Here is a 21,222-nt window from a genome sequence, read left to right on the forward strand (position 1 = left end):
CTGGTTGCTAAATGTTTATCTACACATGCTGTCAGAAATAACCTTGTTAGGAAGGTGAAGTTGGTGTCTCAGCAAACCAGACCCATGGAGTAGGCGTTGGGTGGCCTGTGCCTCGCTTTCCTTTTTCTCTTTCAGCACCATCAAAAGGAAAAGTGAGAAAAACAGCACAAACATTAGTTAAATCCTGAATTTAATCCCACGTCCTACAGGAATAATTTCATTACAATGAAAGCAGACAGACAGTATCTGTAGAGTTTTTTTGTTTTCTTTAAGCAGTGATAATTAGATACATAATTAGCATAGCTTATAGCACTCCTCAAAATGAGAATTCTAATAAACCCTTTAATTAAGCGATTAATAGAAAAATGCAGGGGTGGTTCTTAAAAATTACCTGATTTACCATCACTGAAGACAGGTTCTTTTAAAAATGGCTACAAATGCCTTGTTCACAAAAGACTTTATTATCTAATGATGCATACTGAAAACATACAGAAATCTGCATGGTCCACTTTACATGCAGCAGAACAATCTTCACTTTACAATAAGTAAGTGTCAACTGTTTTATGCAAGAGACAACACTTTAAAGTCACATTTCTTAAAGAAAAGCTTCATTTACAAAAGAAATAAAAGGTAAAGAAGCAATTACCGCTTTTAAAAAGCAGCTGCTTTGTTCAAGAGTGGAAGGTTTATGCCTGTATTGAAAGACAACATGATCACAAATAATGAAAACAATGAACAAATGAAACACTTTTAGCATAAAGCAGTACACTTTCAAAATGACATACAAATAGTTAAAAATTTCATTATGTTGTCTATCTATCCTTTAGATATAAGGTCTTTCGAATGAGATCCCAACATAGGTAATTACTAAATGAAAACTCTTCTGTAAGTATCGGCTCTATGTCATAGTGAACTGTATTTAACAAAACGTATACAAAGTCTATAGCAAGTTGATTAAAAAAATTAAAGTAATAAGAAACAGTACACTGAAGGCGCTCTATCCATCAAGTGCGCGCTCTCCAAATTTTACGTGTGAGGAACAGAACGGAAGCTGTAACTATGCCACGGTCGTAATGCCAGAAAAGAAAACAAGAGCATTTATCAAACATGCAGGGAGTTCTGCCCCAACGCTACTGCCTCTCATTTGTCAGTCGTTCCAGTAAAACAACAGCTTAAACACCGGTGATGCTGATGGGTTAGCTTACCTTCAGTGTACTGAAAGTTGTACACAACCTGCTTTAAAAGAGGAGACCATCCCTGCGGGCAGGCTCAAGAAGGAACAGGCCCCCTTCGGCACTGACTACACCAAGGGCATGCTGCTGTGGCCTGCACACACACACCTAGGAAAACGTGAATATAAACAGCATTTATGCTGGCCATTTTTTCAAGACAAAAAATGAAGCCAAGTCTGCTAAAAACAAATCAACCACCCAGTATTACTGCTCTCGGTTTTTGTTTTCTTGTTTTTTTTCTCTTTTTTTTATAACAGATGCTTTGTCTTTTTATAATATATACGAACTGCAACGATTTACATTAGCATTGTACTTCTGTGCAGTCTTGGCAATTAAAACAGTTCTACAGTGAAAATCTTCACATAAGACACAAAACAGAATTACTCTAACATTTCTAAAAGAAATATCGGCCTTGATGTTAATTCAAATGTATCATTTCTTCCTCAACTTTGCAGGGGAAATATTTATGTTTATATACATTAATAACTGCTGTGAAATTTCTTCAGTCTTTGCATCTTAATTACTCAACCCCTTTGAGCTTCTTCATCTGGTTTATATTTTTTCCTGGATGAAGGCGTGCTGAAGAGCCTGGTTGATGCTAATCCGTTTAGCCGGGTCTAACATTAGAATCTGGTCCAACAAGTCCTTTAGCTGGTGCACTTTTTTACGCTGATCTTCTGGGAGGCGCTGGCACCCAATCAAGTCTGCTAACAGGTCCTTGGTTGGATTTATGGTGCTCATAACAGTAACTTTCTCCTACGGATACAAAAATGGTAACCTTGTAGAGCAGAAGCAGTGCACAAAACCCCCTCGGTTTCACAGGGCTTAAGGAGCAACTTCTCTGCTGGGTTTGTCTCATCAGTTCCCCAGTCTGGTTCATCCTATGGCCTCACAAACCCTCGTATAGGCAAAGGGAAAGTGTGAGGATAAGAAGAACAGCCGGGAAAGGCCAGACTATTTTTCCTATCAACAGTAGGTGCAGATAACCCTAAAGCCTCAGCTAACTGAGAACACGGCCAAGCCTGCAGAGAGAGAGAGCATCCCACACCTCATCAGTAGTTCCAGGACAGTGACACGTTTCCAATGTTAAAACTGCACAGAAACTAAKAGCGACCTCCTCCAGCTCACACTTAAGTTGGACATTCTTCACAAACAGAAGGGCACAATATTTTTATCAGTAATTGCAGGAAAGTTGTATCAAGACATGTTCATATCTAAAAAGATGAAAATCTGATTTTTCTTAAACATCAAGTTACTCAAGTATGGGAAGAATTTTTATTGCCAGACTACACCCACATAATCTATACAAACCGCTTCCACAGGACATGTTAACACCTTTCAAATTCTTATTTTTAAGTGGGTTGAAAGCACCATTGTAGTAGAAAAATCTCTGAAAAAAAGTAATAATTCAGTTGAACATTAAAGGACTTACCCTTTCTGTCACTTTATCTACTTCTATGTACATAAAGTTGAGATTTTGATCAAAGTGTTGATCTTTGAACACACCTTTTCGAATCATCTGGAAAAAACGGGAGGCAAAAATCTGAGGTAAGTTCCCCAAGTCTTGCAAATCCCACAGTTAACATCAACATCTACTAATTAACTGCAACATCAATAATTTAATACTCCTAAAAATACATTAATAGGACAGTGAGAAATGACTAGAGATTGAATGAAAAATAATGCAGTCCAAACCAGTTGAAAAAGGACACAGTATCTTCCATTGACTTACGTATCTTTTTTCAGGTCAGTGCTTAGAAGGTTTCTGCTTTCACTTTCTACTTAGTCTATGAAAAAGAAGCTGTACACTTTCACTTCATAAGATTTTAAATCAATATAAATTATACAGTCAGAGGGATGTCTGATATTTACTGGCTGTTAAGAGAAGATGTATATGATAAGAAACAGAATCAAAGGAGAAAAAAAGTATGTTCAATTCAGTAAGTTCAGGTGTCAGTGAAAACTATAAACTTTTTTTCTTACCTTGTTTGGCATCTTTCCTTTGAGATCCATGGCTARTTTCAGCATATGGTTATTGGTTTTGCCAGGAAAGAGTATTTTTCCTGTATAAAGTTCATATAATGTGCAGCCTACAGACCACATATCTATACCATAGTCATAGATTTTTCCTATAACTGAAAGAGAGCAAATCAAGTTAGCCCCCATAAATGCAGCTGTAACAGTACATATTGCAAYAGCAAAGGAGAAAAAAATATTCTGATTTGGAAACTATGTTGGTGCTCCTGCTCTTGGGAGCATCCAAGCACCATAAAAGAAGGAAGCACCTTTCTCATGTTTACAGGATCCCTGTCTTAGAAAGGGATTTTTCTTTTCTGTTAAGCTAACATCCTACCCAATTGCCATAAATAAAGCTATTAAAAAMCAAAGAGTCAGAGCAATACCTCTGATGAAAACAAAACTACGTTTCCCCCCATCCTCACTGGGCTGACAGCCAACATACACAAAGAGTCAAACAAACATGTTTACAAGGTTTAAGCTTTTGGCTACCATTAATTTCCAAAGGGCTGTGAATCTGCGACCTGGCAGAGGATAAACTCGGGGCAAATCCTCATTTGCTCACAGYGGCAGAACCTGCGAGTGCTTACGATGCATGTGGCCAGTCTGAATGTACTTACTGATTTCAGGAGCGCGATAAAATCTACTAACGAGATATGGTGTGATATCATTATCTGCAACGTGTGAAGCTGATCCAAAATCACAAAGCTTTAATATAGTTTTAGATTCATTCACCTGTAAGTTAGAAAGARACACACGTTAGCACTGTTTGAAGAGAGGATTGCCAACAGCACTGTGAAATTAATAACAGGTTCATGTTAGAGGCAAGACAAACATCCAGCCTTTATATTTAAAGCTCTTCCCAGGTTTCACTCCGTCCTCTCTCCATTCWGAGAAAACAGTAAAGCCTTCTTCAAATGAGGAGACAGTCAGTGTCTTCAAATCCCATGAAATACCAAAAAGATGACTACTTTTGTGTACTTCTGCCTTATCCAGTTACTATTTTGCTGCTGGGTTACTTCATTATTTCCACACAGATCAAGTGTATTTTAAGGCAGGCAAAAAAAAGAAAACTATGAATTTTATTTAACTGCACTTAACTGCATCTGTAAAGATATCAACAATTAAGCACAAAAAGCGTGATTTTTTTTAGTTTAACAGTTCTCTAATGTGCAGGCAATAGTGACACCTGCTGCGAAAGTCAGACATCCTCCTGCAGAGCTTTTGGACATAGCAGCACGATGGACACAGATGTGCACAGGGCTACTAGCCCAACATAATTTATATTAGAGTTCCCACCTCCTTCAAAAGGAAGGCAAACAAGTCAAAACAGTCCCACACATTTTAAAAAAGTACATTAAAGTGTGTATGTATATGCTTATAAAAGTACAAAAGAGAGAGGCTGTGCGAAGGGCACGTGCACAGGAGCACGCAGCGCTCAGACCCAACTCTTCCAGGGCATTCAGGCACCAATTTGGCTTCATTTGGGTGGATACAAAGTTAGTTGAAAAGGTTTAGTCTCTTCTCCCCTGCTAAATATTACCTGCATCTCTGGCAAACTARAGTTAGCAGCTCCCCGAAGGCAGAAAATACCCTACTTAAACATCAGTCCAGAGCGAGATCCAAGGCAAAACCCAACATCACTTGGGAAACAAAGGAGCCACCTTTGCTGCAATGATGTTACCTTAGCACTAGAAACAGGTGTCTAACGTGCACAGGAAATAAATTACACAGGAAGAAAAGCATCTGACAAAGCCACTAGCCGTTAAAGTCATCAAWTTGCTTCATTTGAAATTACATTTCTTGAAGATTTTTTTCTGGACATCTCCATGTTAAGGATTTAAATAAAAAGAAGCATACAAGTCAATTATTTAGGTTATCTAAAAATAGTATTACTGTATTCAGCTTCATAAACTGGTTATGCTCCTAATATGAAACAACACAGCTTACAAGGATGGAGAAAAGCAAACATATCACAAACATGGAGAGAACTCGGAATAAATCAACCACTTCACAGTAGGAAACACGACAATTTTTCTATCTAAAAGAGCCAAAGGCCAACACGTACACAGGWAGGCAAAACTGTTTTCAGTAATACGGGTTACATGATGGACTTTGTTAGCAGAACTGCCCTTTCATAAGTCTGTGTAATCATTTTCAAACCTCTAATGGGTAAAGAATAGTTCTGTATGCTTATTATTTTACYGGTTACAGATGATCTTGCCCAGTGAAGGGTRCAAAAAACCCTTCTGGAAAAGGTTACAATGACGGCAACCACAAATGCTTTCTAATTCTCCAGAAGATATGAAAGAATATCCTTGTTGGACCTTCATTCTGSATACTGAATTTTCCTCTGTTCAGAGCTCCACTATCCAGCATACTCTCATAAAATAGARCAGTAGTCACATATATCACATTTACAAGGTAAATTTTAGAACTGGAATGGCAAGAAGTGAACAGTTTGAGTAAAATACAAGTCTGTATGCCTGCAGGGATGACCACAAGAAAAATCCAAGTCAACCCATGTTTGATTTCAAAAGCGTTMGGTCCTTTTTCCCCCATCATCTCATCCAAATGAACAAAATCTCCATCCACACTCAACCAACTTGACTAAATTTTGCTGAAAAAAAAGAGCATTTCTCAAGTGCTGAGGGAAAGCATGCTGAGACTATGGAAGATCTATTTACAAAAAGATGMAAGTGGATAAATAGACACAGATTAGTTTGAAAAAGACCGTCCTAAATAAAATCTTTCATTTGGAAGCTTAGTTGCAATTCAAGTATTTGATTGTACTACATTTCTTKTTTATTATACTTGTTTATCAGAACGGCATTTTAAATCATGAAATYAAACATTTTTCAGGGAAAGGAAACTAATACTTTATTACTTACCAAAATATTATCTGGTTTAATATCTGCATGTAGGATATTGCATCTTTTAAGAAGCTTTAACGCCAGGAACAGCTGCTGGCTGTAGGAACGCACAGCTTTAATATGGAGACCAACATCTTTGCCGTACTTTTTCAACACTTCTCGTAAATTCATACTATTAAAGAGAGAGAAAGAAGACAGCTTAACAAACAAAAGTGTTTTGGCCTTCTGAACTGTAAGACAGGCATGAAGAAACGAGTTAGTTCAGGAAAAGCAGCATTCACCTTGGAAGCAGTACTGCTGGTCAGTCAGATCTACTATATACTCTATGGTTACTGGCTAAATTAGACTGACTTATTAGCTCAGAACACATTGTTTAAAATCACGACTAATTTGTGCATGAACTGCATTTTCTTAACAACGATATTATCTTTATACTTTAAAACAAACAAACAAAAAAAGTAAAAGAAGCTGAGGAGGCCACATTTTGATGACCTGAAAAGTAGAGAGGTTAAAAAAGGAATGATACAGGATATAAATAGTGTACAAGTGTGTTAGAAAGTGCTGCTCAAGAACGTAATAGATCTCACCGCTTATTAAAAATTTGGGGTTATAATTTCTGTAAAAGTTTGTACTGTTTCAGAAAAAAAACTTGACATGAACAGCAGTGCGTCTCCATCTACGTAGAAACAGAAACTAAGACACTGATTCCAGATCTATCATAAAAAACACTGCCTGCAATTAACTTGTCAAATAAACTTGACTAGTTAAAGCAAAAGCAAGCACGCAACGTCCTTCAACAATTCTCTTCCTTAGAGCACTGCTACATAGGCGGTCTTCAAATAACATAYAGAATTTGTTGAACCTCTCTGGTTCTGCATTCTGAATCTAAATGCATAAAATAAAGAATTCCGAAAGCCAAGAACAGAATGGTGACCAAAACAACCATTAAGAACATCAGTAAGACCAAATTATCTTTAATAATACATAGTTTTGTTTCAGGCAGCAAGTTTATAAAGATGCTTTAGATAAATGCGAAACAGTTCAGTAGTTGGTAGACTTGCGCTTTTAGGGATTTTATTGAATCTTGGCACTGGATCAAAAAAAGGATACTAAAATTAAAAAAAGTTAAGAACAGMATGTTCAAGATCACTTAATTGAACTTCATTTTTATTTACAGCCCCACATATTTGTCATCATACCTGAGTGGCTCAAAGACAAGACAGAGATGCTGTTTGTGGTAGAAATGCCTGAATAATCGTAGACAATGAAACTTGTCATCTGGGTCTGCATCATTGAGCTTTTTCAAAAATTCCAGTTCTTTTAGGCCAGTTTTTTGCCTGAAAACAAAGAAAATTGTTTAGAAAAAAAAAAACAAACAGTTCACTTTGAGGTTACAATTATAAAAAGGAAAAAAAAGTATTTGGTGGTTTCTTAATGTAGCCCTTCTTAAAAAATACACTCTGTGATTTACAGTCAGTGTCTACACAGTGGGTAAGTTTATTCCATTCTTTAAGCACCATTTATGACTTTGTAGTCTACTTGTACTTTCCTCTTCTCTACTGGCTTCATTTAAAGCCAAAATTGGATTTTCTCCTGTAATACAGTAATACAATATAGTTGTGTTTTAAAGAACACTATTTTCACCACTTCACAACATACATTATCAATTAAATTTCAAGCCAAACTGACTAGAGAGTGAAGTACACTACCAAGTTGAACTATAAAAATACCAAACTGAAATAATTTATTGACAGTTTCTTTTTATCATTTCTTAGTACTTATTCATATAAAGCAAAATAACCAAATCAAATGTGCAACTATGAGTTTTAAAACTTCCAAGTTCAAATGCATGGAAAAGATTTTCTTGTAAGTTTGCTTTCACGGCAGGGGACACAGTAGATGATGCTAGTAACTCTGCAGCAGATGCTGAAAACATGTATGAGTCCACACACAGCATAACCAAGTCTAATRCAACCATGCACTAATTATCTTCACTTAATCTCAAAGACCTTCAGGAATCTTGTCTCATTAGGCACCGTTCCATCCCTTCTCTATATGTACAGGCATGTACACACACACACACGATGTAAAAATAAATAAATGCAGCTGCAGATGACTGATTAGGAGTCTGCCAAAGGAATGTGGTCCACGAAAACAAAACTATATGGTCCAAAGCTAGCGTTTCTCTGCTCTCCTTCCTCAAAAATCTTAGACTTGGCCAGACCACAAAATCAGCTTCAGTTTGTTCTTTGCCAAATGAGAAAGTGCCTGACAAAAATGCAAGTACCCTTCTCCTGGGATAGCTGTAAAGAAGTGTGGATTAATGTCCTCAAGTGCTTCCAATTATATGGCTCGTATTAGCAGAAAAGCAGGAGTCACAGCTGTAATCTTGCTTGAGACAAAGATCCAAATCACATAATGAAAAACTTCCAACAGTTACATTTGCTTTATTATTATTATTATTACACAAAAAAAACCATTACTTACATAAGTTCGTTGTTCCTGATGATTTTAACAGCTACTTCTTGGTTTGCTCTTGCCATATCCCTGGCTCGCACTACGTTACTAAAGACTCCCTGGCCCGTGTAACCATAGACATTGTAACGTTTATCTAGCACTTCGCCTATGTTTACACCTGAAGGATAAAAACCAAGCAATTTACAGTAAAAATTGAGTGGCATATATAACAAAGTATTTTACAAAAAATACAAATTCTGTGTATTGYGTATAATGCAGAAATGGAGGAAAAATTGGGGGAAAGGACACGCATTTAAAAACCTCATGGCATGCATTTTATACCCAGCTGTGGGGAAATTGTGGAACTGAAACTGTGATTCCTTAAACCTGGAGCCTCTTCGTAACTGAGGTTAAAAGCTGCATGCCCATTTCATCCATCACAGGAGTTTTTCTTCTGACCTTTACTACCGCAAATGAATTTAACATTGAGCAGTGAAGTGAAGCATGTTCACTTCAGTGTCTCCAGTCTAAGCASTGGATAACAACTAGAATCTAGTCTGGTTTCAGATCCCAGCCAGTATCCCTTTGTTTTGCAAGGATGATCTCATGGATGTAAATGACTATGGACAGCTTTTAGTTTTTACCCTGACTAAAAATCTGTGATGTATTTGGCAGCAACTCGAGACTGCACAAATGTGCCACACTAAATGAGGGTCCTGTAGCGGGGTTACTTTAGAAGGGAATTTCAGTACTTTTAAATAAGGACTTTTTTTTTTTTTTTTTTGCATTTAGCACCCCCTTCTCCTATTTAAGTGCAAATCGACACATAGAACTTACGGTAATAGCCTTCCGCATCAGTCCAGTTATCCCTGAGATTGGGGTTTTCCTTAAAATCTTTTCCAAACCCTGCAGCCCTTAGACGAGCACTCTGAAACAGAAAGTAGAAAATCAACAGCTTAACTTTGRTGTTCTAAATAGCAGCTTTTCTTTGGATGTTTACTTATGAAACCCAAAAGCCCACATCATTAGGCAGACTTTTTTTCACCCCCTCACCAAAACACTGCTCCTCTTCACATTACAAACACACTTTATCTTTTAGGAGATAAAGTGCTGAACACAAGATGCTGTTTAAATACCAGTATTTGCAGACTGTTGCAGAGGAAGCAAGTATGAACAAACAATAAAACCATTACTAAGTCATGTTAGCAGCAGGCAGTTACAGTTGTTACCCGCAAGCAACGGGAACAAGTTAGAATAGAATGCGTATTCTAGACTATATGAATAACACATTACCTACACTACACTGGTAGTAATAAAATGTAGCTATTTCAGGGTTAAATACAGTTGCTTCAGGCTTGCATTTTTTTTCCATTATGTGTAACTGCATAAAATTTACACTATTATACTTAAGATCATTAAATTATTACAATTACTGCTGACAACTCAGATTAGGTAAAATATTACTCAAATTCACATCTAGACAGTTAAGAGTATCTTCAGCTGGACATCAATTCCATAAAGGGAGGACTGTTCACTCACAATCCATTTATGTCCATATCTGTCATTTTCAAACTTTTAAGAGCACAAATTAAAAAAAAGTCAGTATTAATCAAATATTTTCTTCCATGTCAAAGGATTTTTTTTCCTTTTTATGGTGTTTGCAGATTAACACTACAATAGACTTTTGTCACCAATATTCCATCATAACTAATGGATTCCATCTGTCATGAAACAAAAATAACTGCAGAATTTCTTAGTTAARAAAACTGTTGCATTAACCTCTCTCTCAATGGTGGAGTACTATCAGGAACTAAGAAGGTGCTGAGAGAATTGCACACACAGTCTCAAAGCAATTAACTGGTTGGCGAGGTTTGCAGACCAAGACAACATATTTCGAGAAAAAGCTGCTGGAACGGCACCGTAGTGAGAGCAGGAAAGGCATCACCATRAACACAGCACCGCCAGCAATTTAAGACACACCACATGCCCTCCTTCAGGGAGCCACGCATGGCCTCCTGCGGAGGGTGTGCGTGCAGCACGGCAGTGCACGTGGCAGTATTTACACAAGAGCTTCACTCTCTGCCACTCCACACCCTACTCAAACAGCAATGAAAGCTCCAAGCACTCAAGTCACGTAGAACKCCCACTGATTTCAGTAATTTTTACTTTGGTGAGATATTAACTACTTGGTCTGCCTCAGCTGCTCTAAAGACTCAGACCTCCCTGCCCACCCTGCTTTGCACACTCCTGTAATTCCAAATCCTACAGACTTCCAGTAACACTAACTCCTTAACAACAAGGCAAGCAGAAATCCATATATTCCATCTCTAGGAGTTACCTACATCAAAGTATGCAGCAAACATATCATCTGATTCTGTGAACATATCAGGAGCTAGCAGCTTCTTCTGAGCTGAACCTTAAAAGGAAATTTAGATTATTCAACATGAAAATAGGGTTAAACTAATAAAAACTATCACACTAGTATAATTTGTCTTGTTATCTTTAATRCAATCTGAGATCAATATTGTGGTAAAGAGGTGGCCCTACCACTGCTTTTARCAAAGGTCACTCTCCATAATTAAAAATTCTACAAGAAGCAAGCTCAGATTGGTTAGTTCTTTTCAGTGCACTGAAAATATGAATACTGCTTCAACAATAAACATAACAAATTTCAAACAAGTCATATAGAAATAAAAAAATGCCACAGTCTAATTGATCCTTAGTGATAATGAATTCATGTATTCAATATACAAATTTAGGGTTTTCTGCTAAACACAAGATATTTTAAAAGAAAAACATTCTTAATACAGGCAAGATTATCCCTTTCTCACCTTTTAATCATCTTTAAAGTCCCAAAGACATTTTATTTGGTTGATAAGATGAAAACAAAGAAATATAAATTAAGTACATATGTTAGTGAAAGCAAGTAAACTTCACACTATTTCATAATGTATTTTGGTAGCATTCCATCATGACCATGATAAATTACAAACACTGCCTTAATGATATTAAGCATTGGAGAAAATAAATGGTTAGCCTCAGAATAGGGCTAGCCTCCAGCTTTCACAATGCAGACAGCCAACCACTTTCATACAAAAAGACAACTGAACTGAAATCTCAAAACATTTAAGAAACATGCTTCAAACCCTGGTTTAAAACACTTTTCTGGCATCCTGCAAAGATTTTCTTTTTTAGTTCAAGTTATTTCCATTTTCACTGGGCTACAATGAGTTACCACCCCCACCTCTGCGGGAGGCCTAGCTATAAATAAATAAATAAATAAATAAATAAAGGTGTTCTCTCCCCCCAAAAAAGATAATTCTGCCACTGTTTTCAATCTTTTGCTAGAGCCATACTGGACACAGAATTCTACCAATACAGGAAAATTCTAGGACTTGGTAAGAGCAACTGATCTATTTTATTTATTTTTTTTAAATCATAGCTTAAGATATGTCTTTGTAGGCTTTAGGGTTTTTTCCCCATACACATCAGTGGACAAAATTTGAAAGCAGTGCATACCTCTGACCAAAATAAAAAAAAAAAAAAAAAAAAAAACCACCATAAAAGGCCTTGGTCTTTGTGGTATACATAAAGAAAAACACTTAATAAAAAAAACAAATAAATAAAAAACCCTTTCCGCCTGCATTGCAGGAGAACAATCTATAACATATACTAAGGAGAGCATAAGGACAGATTCCAGTGCAACACTGCAATCTCAAAGAGAATTATTTCCAAGCGAAGCACCCAGTGCAATATACTATAATTAGTCCCCAAGAGCATGACAGTAAATACAAGTTAACCATCCAAAAGCRGGTAGGAAGGCTTCACAGCCCTAGCTGTACAGTTGCTGTTTCCATAAAATTGTAAAGAGCAACTGTGTCTGCACATGGGCTCAAACAGACCTATGTTCCAATGCTGGGAAGATGCAGTCACCTATTTCCAGCATTCCAAAAATGAGTTTTCAATTCTACAAAGACAGGCTGTTTAAGCTCCTTTTGTTGCACCAGGCACAAAGCAAGTTTTATATGACAACATATTTCATTGTTGTCCAATAATTATGCATGGGGAGGAACATGAGGAAAAAGCCTTTTCCCCCATCTACAGTTCCTCCCTCTGATTAGTATGGCTTTCAACACGGATCCATGGGCACTCCTCAAGTGGAAAAAAATTGTAAAGTTAAAAGATAGGCATCAATATCTGYTTCTCCAAATTTATAGCGTTAACTGAATTAAGTGTTATTAGAACTATGGAAAACAGTATTTTCATGGTATGTTTTAAGTACTGTAATATTCAGGTAAACTCTCAGTATCTGTCTCAAAAGTGATTATAGTAGTAGTTCATCGGGAAATTCAATAAAGTGTCTTTTGCAATGAACTGCTTGCAAGCTAAGCCTTGGTACAGGACAACACACAGCAAGATTTCTGACTCTTACCGTTGTTCTGTTCAACTGTCATAAGGTTGTGCTTGGCTTTTACTGATGCCTCAAACGTGTCCACATTTTCCCGCTCATACTCCTTAACATCAGCAGCTACTCTTTCCAGGATGTCTTCCGGGGAGTTGGAGCGACTACGCGTACTACTCTGGGGGCTGCTTGGCTCAGATGGCACAGACATGTTACTATCTTCTGTCTGGCCTTTATATTTCTACAAGGAAAAAAGCAGTTGTAGCATTAATCTCAGCAAAACACCTTCAGTATCAGAAGCAATGCTGCTGCAATGGCAGCACAGACTCTAGCCAGAACTTACCGAATCACACTTGACCCCATTAAATTATTGGGTAAATGTAAYAGTCTAACTGCCTTGTCTTAGAAATCAAAGTAGAGACTGCATTTTTTTGCCCTAAGAGCATTTGACTTGATTCTGTGAACCCACAAGATACTATAATCCTGTACCTGAACAATTGCTTGCCGCTGTAACCTTCTTTGTCTTATTTCTGCTTCTTCATCCTCTTCTTCCAAATCAAAGTCTTCAAGACTACAAAGAGATTATTACTTTCAAAGTACCACCATAAACACATGATTATGTGCTCAATTTTAGTCAACACAGTTTCTTGGTCTAGAAGACACACAAGCTAATACTAAACAGTAACTGCTCAGCTGACTCAGAAATTGAAGACATATTAAATCCCAATGTGTGTATTTATATCTTCTAGTGTGTATATTTATATCTTCTCACTGAGGGGARAAGAGTGTCATTTGATATCTCCTTCAGATTTTGAATATTTTATTTGTAAGTGTAAACAATTAACAATGTTTATAAAAGAGGAAACAAACAAGCAAACAAACAAAAAAAMMCCATATTTGTTAATTTTTATTCCTATATCAATTTTCCTTGGGAGCGTGATTGTTAAGAATGGGCAATCCTGTTCAGTTGGATTAAGCAGCTTTTTAGAAAATAACTCCCCCAACAACACTGAGGCAGCAGTTCACCCTTTCAGGTGCTACACTTTTCCAAGGGAATACGCTGACCCATGCGCAGACTAAACAATTTCCACAATATGAATCACACTGCATTTAGGAACCAAACCACAAACCACCTCCCAGCCAAGAGGCCTTGACTGCCCTGCATGCTTCAAAGTTTCTCAGGACAGATCAYACCAACAGCAGTACTGGGCAATACYACCAGCACTGAAACGTGCTAGTTTCAGAGCACAACCCCCAAAGCTATCTACCATATAAATGTCAGCTAATTGTCAACTGAGTGCATCTACATCTTCAGATAACAAACAGAAGTCAGAAGTTAATACTTACTTTTCGTCTGATGAGGACTCCTGCTCAGCCTTCATACCCTCAGAAAGACTACCTTTAAATTTATCTTCTTTAACCTTGCTTCTACTCCTTCGTCTACGGGCACCCCGTGATCTTGATCGCCTTCGAAGACGTGATCTACTTCTTCTGCCTCTATCTCTGATGAACACAACAGTATTATAAGAAGGAAAATCTGCTCATAAAAAAATTATACACTCAGTGATTAAATGTATTAAAACAATTAATTCATTGACGACAAAATTAAACTGTGCTAGCATATACAATTCTAGACTACACCATAAATGTACACTTAAAACTTAAATTGATAGTTTATGTATATTCTATTTGTATTTTATAGAAGAAAAAAGTAGTGTGTGTCTTTACCTCCTCCGAGGAGTCCTACTCCTCCTTCTTGGAGATCTGCTCCGTCGAAGGGGTGAACGAGACCTCCTCCTGATAGGGGTCCTAGACCTTCTTCTGATTGGGGACCATCTACTGGGTGGGCTCACATCTTTTGATCTTTCACGTCTAGACAGAATATCATCTCTTGTCCGCGCTCTTAAAATAAAGAAAGAGAACAGCAGTAAAGCAAGAGCAGCTGAAAACCAAACAAAATAAAATTACAATTCCCTCTAAAAGCTCACTTGAAAATCTTACTGCAAGAGAGGGTCCACCAGATGGGCTTCTGAGGCAGTGATGGGTAAGTGCAGAGCTGGCTGCCCTCCTTGCGTGTCTCCCCACCCTGGGAAATATGTGCCCATACATAGGTCTAGTTCAGGACAACTCTAGAAACAGAGCTTGTTAATTACTATCATAAAGCTAGGAGAGATTTAAAACAAAGCTTGTGTTTACATCTTAGATAAACAGTAATAGTGGCCGGTTTTCAGATTCACCTGACACACTACTAACAATAAATAATATACGAAAGAAATAATTCTTGATAATTTTCTCCACAACCCTACCACAGAGTTCAAATTTAGGACTGAACTATTGCTAACAATTTCAATTTGGAGACTAGAATTGGGCAGCTGCAATATATAAAACAGCTAAAAATTACAATTCTTAATTAACATGTTAATTAGCCCTTATCAAATTAAAGAAAAAAAATGGAGTTCGACACTGTGTAGACTCATGCTTATGTAAGAAAAAAAAATCCTTAATGGGTCACCAACTGCATTAAAAAGCATAACTGCATTCCATGACGGAAGACTTGAATCCAAAATGGTAAAATGTAAAAGTTAAAAATATTTGACAACTATTCTAATGAGTCTGCAGTAGGAACTCTTGAAAAATATTTCCACAACATGATTCAAAATAAATGACGAAAGTTACTACATTATTTAAAAAAAATCAAGAAACAAGTTATTTCAGGTGCTGTATGTCAGCAATATTCCAGATCTCTTGGATATTAAAGATTAACTCCAGCCAGTCTCTAAATGATACTTTTTATGACKGTTAAAATCAGCTTCAATTATCCATATCATGAACACATGTACAAAACTGATATATAAACAACAATGGGAAGGAAGGAAAATTTATTTACAGGCAGGAGCAGTGCCAGTTTCTGTACATATTACTGTAGACTCAAATGCTGGAGTAGACTGATCTCTAATTTAATACTGATTATGTTCTTTTCAATAATAATAAAAATAAATAAAAACCACAGGCCGAACTAACAGTTATATGCTTCTTGGTTAAGAAAGTGGTTGCCAAAAGCCAAACAAAATGCCCATAAAAATCAGTTCAGGGATCATCAGCATACTGTAAGATGTAGATACTGATCAGGCTGAAATTCATAGCAATATTTTATAATCAGCTTCAGTTAAAGAATTTAGAAGCATTTAACACAATTTGAACTCTGGAAGTATAAATAGGAAAAATAACTTTTTGTGGTTAGAAATGTTCATTAAAGCTCTTGAAATCTTCAGACAGCCCAAAGCAGTTACAGTAGTTAAGACTCCAACTGAGAAAATCATTTCAAGCTGTACCACAAGGAAAGATYATTCCTGCTGTCTAGCTAGTGCTTCCAGCAGAAAGTAATTCTTAACAGTCCCCCACTCACATGCTGCTCATCCCACTGTAACAGCACATTGCATTGCCAAAGTTAGTCCAGGATGGCTTTGACAGCAGAATTCTAAATACATGCACTACTCACTTGAAATGATGCTTAGATAACTAATTCAAACTGGCTGCAATGCAAGCTGTCATGAGCAGTGAGAGCTGATAGATGCGAAATGCTAAGGAAGAAGTCAAACACATCAGAAAGGAAACTTCTACTGCTGCGCTGTTGTGTTCCCGATTCACCAGGAAGCAGCTAGATAAACTGGCAGCATTTACAACACTTGATTAAACTTGGTTATTCAACATTGGGAGCAACTTACAAGGCATCTGCACTACTGCTAAAATGTAACGTGGAGAATTAAAGCTCCTAATTGTGCCTACTGATTCTACGCTGTACTTGGAACAGGAGTAACCTTTAGTGGTGCAGGAAGAAAGACTTCCACGTTTTTAGGCACTGATGGTTCCAATGGAAAGTTTTAAATACATGCTTTTGATCTCAGTTCTTGAAACATGCAATACTAAGCCCCATGATAAAAAGTTATTACAATTACAAAGTTTAAAATATTACTTTAAATGAATTAGCTTAAAAAAAAAAGGAGAATACGTTTGTTCTGTGCTTTGATGGAAAACTTACTAACTAGGGTAAGGTTAGTACCCTACTTTCTCTTCTTCAGGGAAAGAAATGCTGGTAATTATTTCCTGATTATTTACACTACAGTCGCTATGTAACTGTTAAATAGGCTAAATTGCCTCTAAAAAATGCTAAGATTGAAAATACATTTAAAACATTAAATAAAAGATTTCACTCTTTCCTTTCTCATTGAGGTGTATGCAAAATATGGTAATCAGTATACAAGGTTAACCCCACCACCAAGAGGAACCTCTAACAAAGCAGTAAAATAGTAACACCCCACCTCTAGCAAATGGAAACAGACAATAAAAGAAAGGAGGACTGAGAAGGGCAATTTGACATTACAGATTTAAGTACACTTGTACATGCTGATTGTACCATGAAGCATTTTGGGGCTTCAATTATCCACTTAGCCAACAATGACACGCAATAGGGCAAGGGACTCCAGCTTCATTAAAAATCTTGAGAATTACAAAACTTTTAACTAACAAATAAAGATCAAAATCTGAATCAAAAAGCTTGAGACCCATAGTACAAACCTTGTTCCTAGTAACTGTGTGAGCACCAAAAATAACCCAGCCCAACCTTAACAGCCCCAGCCAAGTCTGAGTATATGGCAGCTRGGGGAGTGTTTCTGAAAACTGAGTACATACAAAGGAAGCTTGTAACCAAGCACAATTTGCCTGCCCACTTTAAAAGCTGCTTTCAGAATAAAGCAAAGAGATAAACACTAAACTACAAGACGCTTCATCCTATAATGTATTTTTGAAGGTTCTTGAGATCTTTTAGTTACCTGGGTGAAGACAGACGCCTCCTTTCCGATTCTCTTCTCTTCCTTTCTGCAGATCTACTCCTTGCTCTTCTGCCCGGGGACCGGGTTCGAGAGGGGGATTTACTCTGTTTAGATCTACGGTCATTAAAGAAAGGGGATCTGCTTCTTCTTGATCTTTCCCGTTGTTTTGGAGATAAGCTTCTTCCTTTTGGGCTCCGGCCAGGTCTCCTGGGGGACCTGTTTTCTTTCCCTGAAGAAGCATCTTTAGAAGGAGATTTAATTGGCTTTTTCTCTTTGTCAGTCTCTGTTCTCCTAGATTTTCTATCTTTGGACCGTGATCGTCTATCTTTGGATTTGCTTCTTAATTCTATTGGAGATTTGGATTTTCTGCCACGATCTCGACTCTTGCTTTCATTTACGACTGGAGACTTTCTGCGATCTCTTGATTTACTTTTGTCATCTGCCTTATTCCTGTCCTCTGGAGGAGATTTAGATTTTCTRTTTTTCTCCTGAGATCGCCTTTTAAGCGTTGGAGATCTTGATTTCCTTGTCTGATCTTCAGATTTGCTTCTTTTATAAGGACTTTTGGATTTTCTCCTCTCTTTTGACTTGCTTCTTGCTGTTTTCTCTTTGACTCCATCAATTCCTGTTTTGTTTTTCTTTTTGTCAGATCTGTGTCTAGTCCTTTCTTTTGATTCACTCTTGCTTCCTTTCTTGGAACTAGTTTTATTGTCCACAGGTTCTAATTTCCCCTTAGTGTTGGGCTTAGGTGTAGGTCTATTTCCATTTCGCGCTTTTTCATTAATCTCCCCCTCTTCTTCAGAGCCTGACTCATAACCCTGCAATATTAATCCCATCCCAGACTGGACTTTTCCTTCCATTAATTCATTTTCAAGTTCAGCTTTCAATAATGCTCTTTGTTTCTCCAAGTCTTCCAGAGGAGCTAAAAAATCAATTTTAGTTCTTTTAGCTGGTCCATCCTCTTTATCAGAGGTATCAGCTACCTCTTTCCGTTTATGCTTCTTATGTTTGTGTCTGTGTTTGTGTTTTTTGTCTTTATCTTCTTCTGAAGAATGTTTATGTTTCTTGTGTTTACTTCGATGTTTGTGTTTCTTTTTTTTGTGTCGGCTGTGCTTGTTCTGAGGCTGGTCTCCCTCCGATACTTCCCCATTTTCTTCATTTACGCTTTTCTCAGATGCAGCAGGTTCCTCAACTCGGCTGAAACAAAAACTACACATTAGCACCACCAAATCACTGCAGKGACTACATCTGTTTTAAGTTGACAGTCCTTGTCATTTTGCTCTGGGAAACTAACCAGCATTTAGTTATTTAATTTTGGCAGAGCTAAAACTGTACAATACACATAACTGAGTTATAATACTAGATAAAAGACACCTTCAACAGACAGTTTTGATGGAGGGAGGAGAGTGGAAAGAGAGAGGAGTGGGAGAGAATATAAAATATTACAGAAGGAAAAGCAAGCAAATATACTAACAAGAAAAAAAATATATAGGTGAAATCAGTTTTATGCATTTAGGGTCAAKAGCAATAATATCTTTTAATTGAAAACAACAGTGCCGCATACTTATGCATCCTGTTATTTTATCGTCTTTCTTGCAGTTCTATTGCTAGGTCTAACCCAATCTGTACCTTTTAAAAAAGGCAGAACACACAGCTGTACCCTAAAGAGCAAAATGTTTATATCAGAAGATGATTCTGATTACCTGATCACACCATCCTGCACAGTATCAAACAAAGCAGACTAATTAACTTTTTTTCCCAAGCCTACACATGTGCTAACAKAAATTATTTATAGTTATATAGTAATATATTGTAATATAGTTYATATATATATAGAAACTGTAACTATTAGTCACAGTCTTTTTTTTTTTGCGTTTATGCGACAGAGGGAACAATACTAAAGAATAAATTAAAAGGAAGTCTGTAATTTCAGAGAGTTTTCTGATTACACATAACAGACTGTCAGCTTCCCAAGAGAAAAGGGGCAGTAAACTTGGACCTGTAGAAAGACACTGGGCAAAAGAGCAAAAACGGAGCTATTAAAGTAAACTCTAGGTCTTTCTCTGTTTTATCTTCCTAGAAGTTGAAACTGACTTGCCAATAGATTTCTTTAGAAGTAATTCAGCAAATACATGTCCATTGCCCTTAAAATAYCAGTTAAGGAACAGTCCATAAAGGGAGTTCATATGTTGAAATCTGTCCGCCAACTCACATTATAGGGGTTAACATTTCTACAAACTGGCCTGACCTACACTATAACTTCAGAATTCACTACTCAAAACTTCAGTAACTCAAAAGTTCTTTCTGTACCCCAGGCATCACATACAGTAATAAAATATTCTCAACACAGAAGTTAGGAGTGGCAGTAGGGAAGTATACAGAACTGTTGACATTTTCCAGATATGTAGTTCTTTTGTATTTGGTACAAAAGGCACCAAAAAGAAGCAAAAAGTACTACATCTTTCTCAAAGGCATTTGCAATGCACAGTAAATGGATGTTGTGCAAGGGCCCCACCTTACACTCTCTAAAAGCAAACTGGTAGCAAAGGCTCCTGATAAGAAGCATCACCACTGCAGTATCTCAGATAATGTTAATAACTGCCAGCTTTCTTTATATTCCTATCCCAAACATAAAAAATCACAATCAACTTCTGTTAGCACTAAATGCTTCAGAGTACTGAAGCAGCATTAAGTACTTTGGAGTTTCTTAGCGCATGGGAATCTAGAAATTCAAACTGTTTATTTCTAGTAGTCCCACCAAAATATCAGTAAACTTTTACTTAAATGTTTCGCAGTCTTATTTGCAAAAGGAACAAACTTTTAAACACTTCAGAAAATTATGACGCAGATACCTGTATATTTAGGAAGTTAATGATCTTACAAAGGGAGAAATCGTGACATATTCCTGTTACACTTTCCCTTATTTCTAAAGCCCACAGACACCTGCAAAGAGATCCCATTCATTTTTTTCCCTTATATCCAGACTTTCTATCACCAGTTTCTACCTCACCACTCTCAGYTACATCTCTCTGCGCAGCACTAAGCCCTCTTATCCTTGTGCTCACTTTTTAGGGGTCTTGACGGCTACACTGATTTTTCTCCTCTCTTTTTACTCCCACGATTAAGCGGGGAAAAACAGCCCTCAAAAGACTACTCGATAATAATAAGGAAGAAGAAAGAAATTTAAAAAAAAAAAGAAAGGAAAATAAATACAAACGGRGGCGTTTCCGCGGCCACAAACGCGCCCGCGGGGAAGCGGCGCCGCTGGGCTGCCCGCTCGGGCCGTTACTCCCCGAGCGGCGCGGCGCGGGAGGGCGGCCCCGTCTGCGGGCGCCCGCGGGCGGGAGGAGGGGCCGGCGGCAGCAAATCCCTGCCCGCTTCCCGCCGCGGCGGCGGCTCCCTCGGGGCGCGGC

The 21,222-nt window shown here is 37.5% G+C and overlaps 1 protein-coding gene across 2 annotated transcripts; it reads right to left on the reverse strand.

Moving 5' to 3' along the window:
- Nucleotides 1-302: 302 nt before the first annotated feature.
- On the reverse strand, nt 303-19,000 carry PRPF4B (pre-mRNA processing factor 4B). Of its 2 annotated transcripts, XR_003249444.1 has the most exons (15): nt 17,810-19,000; nt 14,709-14,882; nt 14,328-14,483; nt 13,470-13,551; nt 13,011-13,221; nt 10,921-10,994; nt 9,416-9,506; nt 8,609-8,756; nt 7,321-7,458; nt 6,140-6,293; nt 3,869-3,983; nt 3,216-3,367; nt 2,665-2,751; nt 1,206-1,988; nt 303-692 (listed from the first exon to the last, which is right to left on the reverse strand). XR_003249444.1 is itself a non-coding variant. In XM_026039724.1 (14 exons), the coding sequence occupies exons 1-14, from the start codon at nt 18,667-18,669 to the stop codon at nt 1,785-1,787; spliced, it is 2,646 nt and encodes an 881-aa protein (XP_025895509.1). In that variant the 5' UTR covers nt 18,670-19,000; the 3' UTR covers nt 441-1,784. The 2 variants fall into 2 exon arrangements, 1 of the variants encoding a protein (XP_025895509.1); XM_026039724.1 differs by having other exon boundaries at nt 441-1,988.
- Nucleotides 19,001-21,222: the final 2,222 nt, after the last annotated feature.

Source organism: Nothoprocta perdicaria, unplaced genomic scaffold, assembly GCF_003342845.1.
Source record: "Nothoprocta perdicaria isolate Ctin4 unplaced genomic scaffold, notPer1 scaffold_24, whole genome shotgun sequence".
In the NCBI taxonomy this organism is placed as follows: domain Eukaryota; kingdom Metazoa; phylum Chordata; class Aves; order Tinamiformes; family Tinamidae; genus Nothoprocta; species Nothoprocta perdicaria.